This window comes from Agelaius phoeniceus, chromosome 15, assembly GCF_051311805.1.
Source record: "Agelaius phoeniceus isolate bAgePho1 chromosome 15, bAgePho1.hap1, whole genome shotgun sequence".
In the NCBI taxonomy this organism is placed as follows: domain Eukaryota; kingdom Metazoa; phylum Chordata; class Aves; order Passeriformes; family Icteridae; genus Agelaius; species Agelaius phoeniceus.
In genome coordinates this window covers 5,415,586-5,430,561 of record NC_135279.1, presented here as the reverse complement: position 1 = coordinate 5,430,561, position 14,976 = coordinate 5,415,586, and the positions used below count along the sequence as shown (strand labels likewise).

At 55.4% G+C, this 14,976-nt stretch overlaps 1 protein-coding gene across 2 annotated transcripts in view; it reads left to right on the top strand.

The window, feature by feature from the left end:
* LARP1 (La ribonucleoprotein 1, translational regulator) overlaps window positions 1-14,976 on the top strand; it is a 45,649-nt gene that overhangs the window by 25,142 nt on the left and 5,531 nt on the right. Inside the window, exons 3-19 of one of the 2 annotated variants that reach the window (XM_054643283.2) lie at window positions 3,771-3,832; window positions 5,367-5,432; window positions 6,139-6,307; window positions 6,873-7,004; window positions 7,144-7,287; window positions 7,941-8,103; window positions 8,314-8,458; window positions 8,674-8,848; window positions 9,669-9,838; window positions 10,109-10,468; window positions 11,575-11,698; window positions 12,300-12,505; window positions 12,600-12,706; window positions 13,032-13,183; window positions 13,451-13,595; window positions 13,775-13,884; window positions 14,329-14,456. In XM_054643283.2, the coding sequence (XP_054499258.2) occupies window positions 3,771-3,832; window positions 5,367-5,432; window positions 6,139-6,307; window positions 6,873-7,004; window positions 7,144-7,287; window positions 7,941-8,103; window positions 8,314-8,458; window positions 8,674-8,848; window positions 9,669-9,838; window positions 10,109-10,468; window positions 11,575-11,698; window positions 12,300-12,505; window positions 12,600-12,706; window positions 13,032-13,183; window positions 13,451-13,595; window positions 13,775-13,884; window positions 14,329-14,456 (2,558 nt within the window). Of the gene's footprint in view, window positions 1-3,770; window positions 3,833-5,366; window positions 5,433-6,135; window positions 6,308-6,872; window positions 7,005-7,143; window positions 7,288-7,940; window positions 8,104-8,313; window positions 8,459-8,673; window positions 8,849-9,668; window positions 9,839-10,108; window positions 10,469-11,574; window positions 11,699-12,299; window positions 12,506-12,599; window positions 12,707-13,031; window positions 13,184-13,450; window positions 13,596-13,774; window positions 13,885-14,328; window positions 14,457-14,976 lie in introns of both variants that reach the window. The other variant, XM_054643282.2, reaches the window with a different exon arrangement.

Sequence of the window (14,976 nt, the reverse complement as noted above, 5' to 3'; positions counted from 1 at the left end):
TGCCCAGGGGTCAGCCCCCCAAGCCCTGCCCCACACGCTGTCCTTAAATGTCCATTCCCCAGTACCCATCCCTTAGGGTCACTCATTGGTTGGTAAAATGTTATCTACTTTGGGTTTCCACCTCCCTTTAAATGTAACCTTGGCACATCTCCCGGGGCTGTGGGCAGGAGCCCCCTGAGGTGCAGGGGCTCCTTTGGGACTCCTACAATAAAACCTTGGATTAACCCCTGCTAAGAGTTGGCCCTTTATCTTCTACCATGTCTCTGGTGTCTCTCCTGCTGCAAAGGCGACCAGCCCAGGTGCCCTCAGTACCCTCGGGGCACAGAGGGTTCCTGAGAGGCTCCCAGAGGGACTGAGGCAGATGAGGACTCTGCATTCCTGCTGGGAGCCTGGGCTGCCCTCTGAGGCTGTCCCAGCTGCTGCTGGAGCCCTTGTCTGCATTGCACATGAGTGGTACACCTGGAGCAGGCATTACAGCATTCTTGCTACAGGTACAGGTATTTCTCCAGTAATGCCAGGTCTCTGCCCAGCACTGCAGATTTATTCCCTCTCTTCATGTACCTTCTCTAAAATTCCATTAGAAATTCCACTGGATGCAAGGAAAGGCAGAAAACCAGTTGCTGGGTGTTTGGTTTCATTTTCCCAGATAAGTTAGTAGATATGTCTCCTTGGCTGAGTTCAGTGATCCTGTGTTACGTGTCCCTGGTGGAGTGGAGGGATATTTAGCTGTGGATCTGCTGTGCCTCTGGCTCTCTGGTCCTTGTGCAAGGATAAGAGGCATTTGCTCACCTGGATGCCCCTGTAAGCCTCCCACCCCAGGGTTCTGTGCCCCAGCCAGGTGTGGGCTGCAGGAAAGCACTCAGGTGCATCTGGGAGTGAGTGTCCAAAGCCAGGGAGGGCTCTGGCTGTGGCACAGCCACAGGAAGGGTTTGGCTGTGATAGCAGCACTGGGGCTGCTGTGGGTGCTCCCACCTGTCCCTCCCCTTGGTTGCTAAGGAATAATCTCGTGGCTGGGCAACCCCATGGCTGGACAAACGATCAGGTTCTGGCTGCAGGCAGCAGATCAAAACTCAAGACCTGCTGCTCTGTTCTTGGTTGTGCCAGCATCTGCTCTGTGGCTGCAGGCAAAGCTGCTCCTTGCTTCCCTGCCCGCTGTCCCTGTGCCAGCCTCATACCACTAAGCCCTGGCTCCTGCTGCAGCTGTTTTGTCTGTCCCCTCACACAGAGAGGCCCTGTTTTTCAGGAGGTGGTCAGGCACTGCTAGTGCAACTGAAATTACTTACTGCCACCAAACAGATGCAAAAGGAGACTTGTGAGACACCCAGAGGTCTGAGACATCTGCCAGCAGCTTTTAAAGGCTCGGCTGTGAACCAGGGCAGCATCCAGTGGCTGTCAGTGCTTGTGCTGAGCTCCTGCCTGGGATGAGCAGCACTCACTTGCTCTCCACTCCCCAGGCTGATGCAGTGAAGTTTTCCTGCAGGGCTCTTTTCAGCTGGGGACCACAAGATGTGCTGCTGGTGCCCTTGGTTATGTTGCTGTGCCCTGGAGGGTGCCAGGCATGCATGGCCTCTGCTTGCTGTGGTCTTGGCTCAGGAAATGCTGTGTCTGCCACGTGTCCACCAGCACAGTCACAGCTTCTTGGTCTCCTACTTTGGTCTCCACCATGAATTGCTGGGGCTCCATCCATGCTCCACAGCCTCCTTCCCTGCTGAACTGCAGCCTTTTGTGTTTTGTCTTCTGCAGTGCTCTGCAAATGCTAATTGGTCTTCTCAGCACCTCATCGAGATAAGGGATCCCTGTTCATATCTTGCAGATAAGGAAAGCTGCAGAACTTGTTTCAAACAATCTCCTCCCTCCCCCGCAGAGATGATGGAGTCTGTGGCACCTGCCCCTGCAGCCTGTGCCCCTTGCTCCTCTTTCAGTGCTGCTTGTGAGGCCCCTCTCTTTGACTGGTTCCCAAAAAAAAGCATAAGAACATCTATGGCCTTGAGGGCTCCTGAGGTGAAGCAGCTGCAGGAAAGGGCTGGGTGCTGTTGCTGTGAACACTGGGGCTGTGCTGTGGTGGGAGCAGGCACCTGGGTGGGATCCTTGCAGGCTGAGAGCTGTCCCTGCTGTCCCCAGCCCCAGAGATCAGCCTGATCAGGCTGTGCCAGTCCCAGCAGTGCTGTTGGAGCAGGCAGGGGTGCTCTGTGTCTCTGGGTTTGTGCTGTAGCTCCTGGTGCCTTTTGAAGCTATATTTAGTTGGTGACATCTGTGGGCGTTGAATGGAGGATTTTGGGGGCGGTTTTGAAAGTGCTGGCTCTTCCTACACTAGCAGGGAAGTTTAAAAGCCCTGTGGCAAGCTTTGTGCCATGAAGCCAGGATTCTCAATGAAGTGCACATGGAATAAATGAGTGACACGTGGGACTGCTGCTGCTCATGAAGGGAGGCACTGCAGGTGGGTTGGGGAGGTCCTGGGGGAAAAGGGGAGGGTTCAGGGATCCAGCTGAGAGTCTGGACTCTTCTGGACATGAAATCCTCATGCAAGAGCCGTAGAGAAAGGAATTGGGGAAGGGGAGTGCACGTGGCTCTGTCCTGCCATGTCTGACTCTGCCTTATTGACACTTCAAAGCCTCCAGCTCTGAGCAAGGCCAGGATGAATCACTGGTTTGGAGGCTCAGAAGGGGACCGGTTTTGATCATCCAGGCAAAGTTGTCCAGCCTTGCAAGGAGATCAAAGGCAGCTTTGAGCAGAGCTGAATAGGCTACTCAGGGTGTTTCCTGGGGCATCCCTTGATAGCCTGTGCTGATCCTCCCACCCTCACCCTACCCCAGTCAGGGCTGCTTTTCTTCTGAACAAAGCCAGTGAGTCAGCAGAAAGCCTCTCTGCAGGAGCCTGGCACCTGGCACAGGCTGCCCTGTGGGGCAGGGCCCAGTGGGCTCTCCTCCCCCTGTGGAGCACCAGTGTCCTGGAGCAGACCCCACAAACCCTCTGGTTTCTGCTGGCAGAGCTGTGCTGCTCACTTGCTTGTCTCTGTGTGAGCCTGATCAGAGACTTTGCAGCCAGACCTGGGGGACAAAGCAAGCTGAATTCCTGTTTCTGCTTGTAAGGAGATGGTGTGTGAGCTGGGGCCAAGATGGGCCATGGTGAGGTTGAGATCTTGACTTGCTGTGAGGTCTGTGGTGGTGTGAACCCCAACAGTCTCACTCTGATGTGTTAAAACACCCCAGAGGTGCTTCAGTGCCTAAATACTTTCAGCTGTAGCAGGATTTAGGTACTGGCTCATTCTCTTTGTACATTCTTGAACTTGCTGTCCCTGCTGGGATGTCTGACTTAGACCAGGATTCAGCAGCCACAGACTTTAGCACATCTCTGTCAGAGGCCTGCTCTGCTCTCTGGGGAGCATCAGGGCACCATGATGGGAATTGGCTTTTCAAGGACAGGTTTGTTTTGCTGTTCTGTGGGTGCTTTGCAGCATGAGCTGAGCTCCTTGCCCCCTCCTCCCTGGCTGGGGAGGGCAGAGCTAAGGCAGGGACTGCCATCCTGCAGCAGCATGGGGTTAAAAGTCCATCTCCAGGCCACCTGGATTGGTCAGGAGTTTTCTGATCTTAACGGGGCAGTTCTGAGACTCGAGTCAGGAGCTGGCTGTGTTTTCTGTTTACCTTTTCCTGTTAGCCCTCCTTTGCTCAAGGGGGAGCTGCTTTGCTTCCTACCCACTTCTCTCCAGAGCCAGCACTCCCACTCACAGCCCTCAGCTGTGTTTTAACACTTCTGTTCTCCTTCTCTTGCAGAACTTACAACTCCAGCGAAAGTGGTGAGGGCTGCCAACCCGAGACAGAGGAAAGGAAGCAAGGTAAGGCTGTGCCTGCTCTCCTCTCACTGGCTCCCAGTTTCTGGTGCAGTTGTCAGTGTTGCATGAGCCTCTCGAGGGTCTGGAGAGCAGACCCCTCCCTTCACAAGCTTGCTTGTGGAGAGGGTGATGTGCTGTCCTTGTACTCCATCTCCTCTTCCGCATTTTAGGGGTCTTGCATGCTGCTGTGAGTGGTTTTCTGCCCAGTTAGGTCAGGGGAGACCTTCTCACCTCTCCTCTAACAGGGAGGCACCTGGAGGAGTCCTGGATGTGGCAAACCTCTCACCCTGCTGTGAGGACACCCCAAATTCCTTGTGGGCTCAGCCTGTGCCCAGCCCTGCGGTGTAGGCAGGGTGTGACAGTGGTGTGTCTGCAGCTCTGTCCTTCCTTGTGCAGTCTGTTCCTCCCTGGCACACAGAGAACCAGGGAAATTGATGTCAGACAAAGCCACTCCTCTGGAAGAACCAGGGCAATTTGTTCCAGGGAATCAGTGGTGATGGAGGGACAGTTTCTTCTGGGGCACAGCTGGGACAGGGGCTGTTGGTGTTGGCTCTCAGCAGCCAGTAGAGATGTATCTGCAGCTTGATAGGACTTTCCTTCTCTGCTCCATTTTGGAGAAAGGAAGGCCCTGGGATGGATGGTGCTCCTCTCTGTGAAACAGGCATGGCCCTGCACTGGAATTGTTTTCCCAGGAGATTTGCCTCCTGGGCAGAGGAGCATGGCACCTGCCTGTAAAGATGTGATCTCCTGAGGGATAAAAAATTCCTTTGACTCCAAATTAATTCAGAAATAACAATCCCACAAGGGCAAGGAGGAGTTTCTGTGCCCAAATATGATTCCTTTGGTACCTGGGCAGCTGTTTGACTTCTTTCCTCTGTCCTGCAGGTCCTCTGAAACCTGAAAGACATAGAAAGGATGGTAGTGAGCAGGTCATTTATTCAGCAGAGAAGTAGTTGATGTTCCCCCATGTGGCCATGGGGTGACTGGAATGAGGGAGTTCCTTCACCTGCTTGAGTTTTCTCAGCCACTCTGAGACCATGCCCTTGCTTTGTTGGCAGCACATGGGGGTTGTAGTTGGGCACTTGACTGGGGCTGTGCCTGGCTGTGGCTGCCACTAGCTGGAAGAGCTTCTTCAGTGGAATGTAGTTGCATCAGGTGTATTTAGAATGCTGTAAGCTGAGTGCTTTCCCTGTGCAGGGGATGGTGCCTGTAATTGAGTGAATTACCCTGGGCAGCTTGCTGCCAAATGCTGCTGCTGCTGGGGCAGAATATTTGGTGAGAGGCTGGGAGCTTGCAGGAGTGGTGGCAGCCTCATTACAATGTCTGATGGACATAAACTTGTCTGCAGCTATTTGGAATTAGCTCAGGGTTCCTGCTTTGGAGGGGAGAGGGGTTGTGTATGTGCAGTGTGGGTGTCCCCCTCCAGCCTCCTGGGGACAGCTCTTTGTGGGACAGTGGTGGGTGGAAAGCATTCTTCCCTGCTGCAGGGAACACCTGCAGCTTTGTGCACTAACAGGACCTTTCTCTTTGGTACCAGGTTGGTGACTTTGGTGATGCCACAAATTGGCCAACACCTGGAGAAATAGCCCACAAGAGTGTCCAGGTGAGAACACAGAACCATTGTGATGGGCAGGATAAGGCCCTTGCAGACCTCCCTATCCCTCTGGAAGCACTGGCTGAGCCATTTGGGGTGCTGAGTGTCAGTGCAGAGGCAGCCAGGAATAGTGTGCAGGGAATTTCCTTTTAGGGCTGCCTCCCTCCCTCCCTCAGTGCTATTCTGGGAACCTGGAGCCCAGTCTAAACCCTGGGCTGGCTGGAGCAGGTAGGCCAGCTCCCAGAGCTGCTCTGTGCAGGAAGGGACTGGGCCAAGGTCAGGAGCTCCACGGGAGGAACTGAAAATGCATGAGAAGGGTTTGGTGTGCTGAAGGGGCTCAGCCCTTCCTCCCTGCTGAGGACATGGGTGTCATTGAAACCTTTCTATTTTTGGGTGCTGCTCTGCTAGCTCCTGGCTGTGTGTCAGGGCAAGGTGGTCACTCACCCTTTTGTCACTGGGGCAGTCTGGTCCTTTACAGGACAAACCCATCCATGAGCACAAGGTCTCTTTGTCAGCCCATCTTGGTGTCTCAATGAGCCCTTGCCCTGCTCAGCCATGAGCCCTTCCCTAGGAACAGGACAGCTCTGGGAGGTACAGAGCAGGGATGCACCCAGCCTAGGGCAAAGTCTGTTCCTGCTGGGACAGCTGGGGGCTGCCTCCAGCTCCTCACTACTCCCACCTCTCACATTTTCCTGCCCTGCTGTGTCCCCAGCAGCCACACAAAGCACCATCCCTTCGGAAACTGCCTGTCAAGAAAGACATGAAAGAGCAGGAGAAGGGAGATGGGAGCGATGGCAAAGAGAGCCTGAAAACCAAATCTGATGAGTCTGGGGAGGAGAAGAATGGTGATGATGACAACCAGAAGTCAGCCCAGAAGAAGAAAGGTAAGACAGGGGCTGGTGGGGAGAGTCCTCCAGGCTCAGCTTCTCTTCCCCTTCCCAACCCTCAGGCAGGTGAAAGCATCCTCTGCCTTTTCTGGAGGCTTGCTTCAGGACACGATCCCAGTGCAGGGACAGCTCTGGGAAAAGGTGTTTGCAGGCTTCAGGAGTCATTTTGGTGGGAGCAGGTGGAGCAGGGCCCAAGCAGGGGCAGGGCAGGAGCCTGCCTTCCTGTGTGCTCCATGGTGGCACAGAACAGTCCTTCACCGTGGGTTTTATCAGCTGTGGTTGACATGTGGGCTCAGTCTGGCCTGAGCCTGGGCAGGCAGAAGGGGGCAGAGGAAGGACAAGTGCTGTGACAATTGCCACAGGCAAGTTCTGACTCATGTCCCTCCATGTCTCAGAGTCCTGGTCAGAGCTGTTCTGCATCCAGTGAGGCCTGGAGGGGTGTCAGGCCACAGGGTCTGTCCAGAAGGCTCTGCTGCTTTCTCCCCTCCATGTGTGAGGGCTGTGGGGGAGGAAGCAGCCGCACTCTGAACCTGTGTCACACCCAAACCCTGTCCTTTTGCAGGCAACAAACACAAGTGGGTCCCTCTGCAGATAGACATGAAGTCAGAGGTGCCCAGGGACAAAACAGCCTCTCGGAACAACCGGCAGAACGAGCAGCACAGGCACCCCTCCAACAACCGCAGCGAGCTCAAAGGTGGGGCTCGGGCTGGGGACCCTCCTGGCCTGGCCACGGGGCACAGCAAGTCCTGGGGCCCGGGGGACAACTGTCCTGCTTTCAGAGGGGAGGTGCTGTCATGGCCTCACTCCCCTCGTGCCTCTCCTCCCTGCTGCAGGCTGGCACCCTGACAACAAGCACGAGCGCAGCTGGCAGGACCACGACGAGACCTCCAGCGTGAAGAGCGAGGGAGGCGCCGTGCGCGGAACCTTCCGGGGCCGGGGCCGCGGCCGGGGCAGGGGCAGGGGCCGTGGCAGAGGAGGTGAGCACTGTGTGTGTGTGTGTGCTCTTGTGGCTGCAGGGAGAGTGACACAGCAGGCAGAGCTCTGTGTCTCTGTGCCTGAGAGATCTGGGGCTCTAAAGTGGGCTGGGGAGGGCAGAGCACTCCAGGGATACTGGGGAATATTCTGGCAGGTCATTGCAGCCGGTAAGTTGAGCTGCTGTTAACAAAGCAAATAAGTCATACTAGTGTTTTTATAAAAGCAGATGTCTTAGTCCTACTACTTAGACTAAGCTCTTTTTTATGTTTTCTGCCCCTTGCAATACCTCTGTGAGCAGGAATTGAAGCATGTTGATAGTCTGTGAAGGCCTTATGCCATTTGAGAGCCAAGCAGGAGTCATGGCTTGGGTGAGAGAGAGCATTGCCCTGACATTTGACTCAGCAGTGTCTGTGCTGACACTGATGCAGCTTCAGTGTAGAGCCTTTGTGCCTCAGCTGGGCTGCCCATTTATCCTTGGGTAAGAGGGTTCCTGGCTCTTCTGTGGCAGAGGTAGAGAGCAGGAGGATGAGGGAGTGGGTGCTCCACTGTGGGCTTTCAGGGGATCCTCAGGAAGAGGGAAGTATTTGTGCAGGAGTCCACCCCCATCTGGCAGGGCAGACCCCAGGGGCTCTGTGCTGACCCTGGTGTCCCCCAGGGCACTTTGACTACCAGTATGGGTACCGGAAATTCGAGGGCTCGGACGGCTCCCGCACCCAGAAGTACGCCAGCAACATCACCTACTACTTCGACAACATCAGCAGTGCTGAGCTCTACAGTGTGGACCAGGAGCTGCTCAAGGACTACATCAAGAGGCAGATGTGAGCACCACCTCCTGTCCTTGTTGGGTGGTGGGGACTGTGCAGCCAATCCCATGGGAAGGGTTAGAGCTGATGTGTTGACTGTGCTGAGGTGTTGACGTCTGGACTCCCCAGGCTTGCTCCCCTCAGTGTGTGTGTGGGTTATTTCTTTGGGGGTGCCCAGAGAATGGTGGTTTGGGGCTTCCTCTCACTGACACGTTGTCCATGCAGAGAATATTACTTCAGTGTGGACAACCTGGAGCGAGATTTCTTCCTGCGGCGCAAGATGGACTCGGAGGGTTTCCTGCCCATCACGCTGATCGCCAGCTTCCACCGTGTGCAGGCACTCACCACTGACATCAGCCTCATCATCAAGGTGAGGGCAAGGAAAGGGGACCTTTCCTCCTTGATCTGCCTCTCATCACCCCTGTGTAATGCCTGTTCACTGTGGATGAGGTGCAAGTGGAGCCTTCTCTTGTTCTCGACTTGCACCTGCCCCCTGTTAGTGCTCCCAGGGAGGAATGGCTTGGGCTGACCCCCTCAATATGCCAAAGCAAGGCCCTAAGTTAACCAAGTACTGCTTGGTTCCAGGCTCTGAAGGACAGCAAGGTGGTGGAAATCGTGGATGAGAAGATCAGGAGAAAAGAGCAGCCAGAAAAATGGGCTCTGCCTGGCCCTCCTATGGCAGACTACACACAGACAGACTTCTCACAGTTCATCAATTGCCCTGAGTTTGTGCCCCGGCAGAGCTTCCAGAAAGAGACTGGTGAGCACTGGGGGAATGTGCCTGGAGGTGTGGGATGCTGTGCTGGGACTGCACCATGACTGAGACCTGAGAATCAGGAATGTTCCCAGGGCAGTGCTCTGCCATTGCCTTTCTGCTTGGTGGTGAGAGCTGGTGTCCTTGGACTCCCAGAATGCTGCTGCCTCCAGGCATGGGGCAGTGTGAGAGACTGAGTGTGGCTGTCCTCTGTTAGGGCTGAAGGGATTCAGAGATAGGCAGTCCTGCTGAAAGTCTCTTGGTGTACCTCGAAATAGTCTACAGCTGCTGGACAGAGCAGAAGACACTTGTGAATCCAGCCTTTGTTGGCTGAGGACATACTGGGCACAAATTGGGCAACAGGTGTGGAGCTGTCACCCAAGTGCTACAGAAGGGTCTTCTGTCCTTCATGGGCTTCCCATGCTCTTGTCACCTCATCCCATGGGGGCTGGCAGGAGCCCAGGGCTGGGCCTGAGAGCCCACGTGAAGGATCTTGGTGCTGCCATAAGAGTTTTGACAGAAGATCTGGCTCCAGACTCTCTCTGGAAGGTTTCCCAGAGAGCAGCAGAACATCTGCTTTAGGGCTTTGTATGTCTGGGAAGCTGTCACCTGCAAAGCTCTGTGGCCACCCTTGGCATCATAGCTTTAACTGGAGATTCCCAGTTAAATGCCCTTGTGGGCACTGTGCTGGTTAACTGTGGCCACTGTGGGCCAGTTAGTCCAGCAGGCTGTGCCATGCTGCCAGAATGGTTGGGTACTTTGTAACTACCCCCCCCGGGGTTCCCTCCCTCCCTCTAAAGCAGTTTGTGGCTCTTGTTGGCTCCAGAATCTGCTCCAGGCTCCCCACGTCCTGCCAGCCCAGTCCCCACCAAAACAGAGGAGGTCAGTAACCTGAAGACAATGCCCAAGGGCCTGTCCACAAGTCTGCCAGACCTGGATTCAGAGACGTGGATTGAAGTGAAGAAGAGACCCCGACCTTCCCCAGCCAGGCCCAAGGTAAGTGATGTTGGAGCTGTTGGACTGGGAGTCTCCCAGTTACTGGTGTGGCTTGGATCATACATGGGCAGGCTTCAGTCAAGTAGGGTCTGTTGGGAGTGATATCCCAGTCTCTTCTGTGTCCATCTGAGCCCCTCTGGAGCTGCTCTCAGTGGTGTAAATGAAGTGTTCTCCCCAGATGGGCTGGGGTAAAGAAACAAGGGGCAAGAGCCGAGTCTTGTGTCACCGTGTGGTCTTTACCCTGTGTCACCCTTGCCCCCCGACCTGCAGAAACCAGAGGAGTCAAAGACACCACAGCAGCAGAAGCAAAAGGACCAAGATGAACCCGAGGAGCTCGACTTCCTGTTCGATGAGGAGATGGAGCAGATGGACGGGCGCAAGAACACCTTCACTGACTGGTCAGACGAGGACTCGGATTACGAGATCGACGACCGCGACGTGAACAAGATCCTCATCGTGACCCAGACCCCCCCGTACCTGCGCCGCCACCCCGGCGGGGACAGGACTGGCAACCACACCTCCAGGGCTAAAATGAGCTCAGAGCTGGCCAAGGTGATCAATGATGGGCTTTACTACTATGAGCAGGACCTGTGGACTGAGCAGTTTGAGCCAGAGTATTCGCAGATCAAGGTGAGAGTGGCTGGCCTGAGGATGGGAGGGATCCGTGTGGCTGTGGGGAGCCTCGTGTGCAGCAGTGTGAAAAGGGCAGTGCAGTGGGTTACAGCCTGTTCATGGGGTACAGCTAAACTGGGATTAGTCCTCTTGCAGTGTTTGGGATTCTTGGCTCCCAGCATCATGTTTGGCCATTCCAGGGATAAACACAGCGCTGTAACCGTGAGGTTACAGCCAGGTAAACAAAGTGCCAGTAGTGAGGTGACCTGGAACATGGGGCCCATTGTTCTGCTGTCTGCCAGGATCTCAGCTGCAGTGCCAGATCTGTGAGGGGAACTGGCTGTCTCTGCACTGCCCTTAGTGCCCTGTGCTTTGGGCACAGCCTGTTGGATTCTTCGTGTGTTTGGGACAGATTCAGAGGTGGCTGGGCACTTGGCCTGTGCTCTTCTCCATTTTGGTGTCAGTTTGCATAGACATGGGCTTTTTATAGAAAGCCCATCTGCTGTTTTGAAACGTTGGGGTCCCAACTTGGTGACTCTCACTTCCAGGGACTTGCCTAGACTCATTCAGTGACAGAAGTCATGGCTGTGAGGTGGGATGACTTATTGGAGCTGCCAGCTGGGCTCTGTGCTTCCAAGTTTGATACCTGGCCCATTGCTGAAGCAATGCTGCTCTCTGGGGTGACAGGGATAGTGTGTTGGGCTGTGGGTCCTTCAGATCCATGGGAGCGCTGTGCCCTGCTGCCAGTGTGGCTGTGAGGATGTGGGGAGGGTGCTCTAGGGACACAGGAGGGTGGCAGGGGGTCCTGGCCAAAAATGGGTCATTGAGCTCATGTTGAGCTTTACTGCACTGGCTCTGACCTGGCTGGTAAAAGCCTGGGAGAAGCAGATGCTGGTTAGTGAACCTAATTGGGATCCCTGAGAGCTTGGCAGCATCAATGGCTCAGATGTGGCCTGTGCAGTGCCAGTTTTCTGTCTGCTGCATCTCCCCTGTGCAGCCAGTGCCCTCTGAGCACCGAGGCCCTGTGACTGCCCTCAGTGCCCAGAGTTGTGGCTGTTGCTCAAGCAGAGCCATGGTTGTGATGGGGTGAGTGGTTTCTTCACCATCTTCTTCCTCCAATGCAGCAAGAGGTGGAAAACTTCAAGAAGGTGAATATGATCAGCAGGGAGCAGTTTGACACCCTGACCCCAGAGCCCCCCGTGGATCCAAACCAGGAAGTCCCTCCTGGTCCCCCCAGGTTCCAGCAAGGTAAGAGATGGGGCATGAATAGATGGGACCAAATTTGTGCAGGCTTCTCATGCTGAGAGGCTCTTGGAGGCTGGGTAGCAGTTGGGGAGGAGGAACTGGGGTCACAGGTGTAGTGGATTATCTAGTTCACAGAATAAATATTCTGAGTTGCATCATTCCCAGATTAACGCTCCCAGCTGAATGCTGTGGAGCTCTGTAAGGGGAGCCCAAAAGCAGAGGTGTCCCAGTGGAGTGAGGAAACTGTGGCAGACTCAGATGTAGTTCCTGGGATTTGGCTTTCCTCTTGGACCCTCTCTGAGTACTTGGAAGGCAGCTGCCTGCTGGACCTTGTTTGCCTGTGTGACACCAGGGCTCCAGGGCTGTGTCCTTGGGGACAGGGATTTGCTGCTGCTGTTAACCACTAGGAAGCAGATACCTTGTGGGGAGCTTTGCATCTGCAGCTCGGATTTGGGCTTTGTGGCCAAACTGGATTCCAGGCAGCCTGTGTGGGAGAGCTGGGATGTGTCCCTGCATTCCTGCCCCTGCTGCTTCCATCTGCTGGCTGGCAGTGACTCCGTGCCTGGAGCCCAGGCTGACACGGGGTGGGGGTCTCTCCCTGCAGTACCTACAGACGCTTTGGCCAACAAGCTCTTCGGAGTCCCTGAGCCTTCCACCATCGCCCGATCTTTGCCCACGACCGTCCCAGAATCGCCCAACTACCGCAACGCCCGCACGCCGCGCACGCCGCGCACGCCGCAGCTCAAGGACCCCACGCAGACGCCCCGCTTCTACCCTGTGGTGAAGGAGGGCAGGACGATAGATGCCAAGGTGGGACCAGGCTGGGCTGGGGGACAGGAGCTGGGGCTCCCAGCTGGGGCCTGAGGGGGAAGGAAGGACATTTGTGATGCTTCGTGTCTTGCAGACTCCGCGGAAGAGGAAGACGAGGCACAGTTCAAACCCTCCGATGGAGTGCCACGTGGGCTGGGTTATGGACTCCAGGGAGCACAGGCCCAGGACTGCCTCCATCAGGTACCAGGGACAGGCCTGCAGGATCGTGGAGGAGGCAGAAATGGGAAAGGGAGGGAGTGTGGGAAGGAAGGGGAAAGCAGCATCCAGGGATCAAACCTGCCCTTCCTGGAAAGACTTGGGGGAAATCTGTGGCCTTGGAGAGTAGCAAGATGTGTCTTGATTAGAAACATTGGTCCCCTTCCTAGTACACTGTTCCATGGCTCTTGTCCCAAGCCCTGGATAGCTATGAGGTGTGGGTGGGACCCACAGACAGGTGGGGTGGAGTGTGACCCCTCTGTCCTGGGTGATGTCAAGGAGGGGTGCTGACAGCAGTCTCTCACCTCAGCTCCAGCCCCTCGGAGGGGACCCCGGCTGTCGGGAGCTATGGCTGCACCCCGCAGTCCCTGCCCAAGTTCCAGCATCCCTCCCACGAGCTGCTCAAGGAGAACGGCTTCACACAACACGTCTACCACAAGTACCGGCGGCGCTGCCTTAATGGTAGGGACCGTGCCCTGAGGGGAGGGACAGGGTGTGCTCTGCCCTGCTGGGGACAGGAACACGGCAGGGATGGACACAGGGTCCTACAGGACAGCCCTGCTGGCAGCTGCTGTGTCCCCAAGGTCCCCAAGGAGAGCATGGGTTGTGCTCATGATGTCCAGTGCTGGGGCTGGCTGTCATCACAATGCCACAGGGCCCTCCTGCACATGAGCCCCTGATTCCCTGGGGGAGGATTGGCTTTGTAATCATCTCCTCTTCCCCAAACAGAGCGAAAGCGACTGGGCATTGGTCAGTCCCAGGAGATGAACACGCTTTTCCGGTTCTGGTCCTTCTTCCTCCGAGATCACTTCAACAAGAAAATGTATGAGGAGTTCAAGCAACTGGCTGTGGAGGATGGGAAGGAGGGATACAGGTAAGAGAGGAGGGATAGAGTGGCCTTTTTTAAGGGTTTGGCCTTCTACAGGGCTCGGAGCAAATGAGGCAGTGCCTCTGCCTTGCTTGAAGGTGGGTCTGGGGTTGTTCTCAGTCTCCTGCTGCTGCCCTGTGTTGTGTGCAGCGGTGTCTGAGCTGCACGTGCTGCTCCCTTCCCAGGTACGGTCTGGAGTGCCTTTTCAGATACTACAGCTACGGCCTGGAGAAGAAATTCCGGCCAGACATATTTAAGGACTTCCAAGAAGAGACCATCAAGGATTACGAAGCTGGTAGGTGCCTCCTTTGGCTTCCCTGCGATTGGCAGTGATGTAGCTCAGCTGTGTGGAGCTCTCAGCCTCTTCTCATCATTTTGGGGAAGTCACATAGTGCTGTGGGACTGGGATGTGCAGTCGCTCATTTCACAGGAAAGGGTTGAGTTCACCTTCGTGAAGATTGCTGGGGCTTGGAGAGGGCAGTGGGGGGCTGCAGCTCTGCCAGAGCATTCCTGTACAGGCACCATTTCCTGTGGGATTTCTCAAAGCCCTGCAGGGCTGAGCCTGGGGACATCCCAAGGTGGGGCTGCCCAGGACTGATGCCCCCCAGGTGTTCCATCTTGCCTTGGCTGTCCCCACCAGCAGGACAGTAGGGTTTGTGGGGAAGCCTGGGGGAAAGGTGTCTTGTTTGGCTTTTGTCCTGCTGACATCTGGATTGTTTGGATTTTTTTTTCCCTCCAGGGCAGCTCTATGGGCTGGAAAAGTTCTGGGCCTTCTTAAAATATTCCAAAGCCAAAAATCTGGACATTAACAGCAAACTGCAAGAATACCTCAGCAAGTTCAAGCGCCTCGAGGACTTCCGAGTAGATGTGAGTAGACACAATTCCTGCACCACACTGTCCTCTGAGGGTGGAGGATTTTGGGGGTCCCCAAGTGGTGGCAGGAGGGGGGGCAGTGACACCTACTGTCACTCCCAGTCATTGCAGCCAGGCCGGGAGCAAACTGCAGGATTGGAATATGGCAAACGCAGGCAGTGTGGGATAACAGAGCTGGGTGAGCCTGTCCTCCCTGGTGAGGAAAGGGAGCTTTGATGATTTGAGGAGAGCCAGCATTGTGTGGAGCTTTGGCTCCCAAACTTCTGGACTGTGCCTCTGTGTGAAAAGCAGGTGACTTAAGAGCAAGTTGTCACCATTGTGGTCACTTTGTGGAAGTCAGTCAGTTTTTCTGTCAAATCTGGCAGCAGGAAATTTGGACAGGGAAGCTGAGTGCTTGGGGTGAATGTGTGTGGGCCGGGGAGAGAGAGAAGCTGCATTGGAGGCTTGCAGGAAGGCTGTTTCCTGATCCAAAGGGAGGCATCAGGATCTGCATTTGGAGGAGGCTGTGCTGATA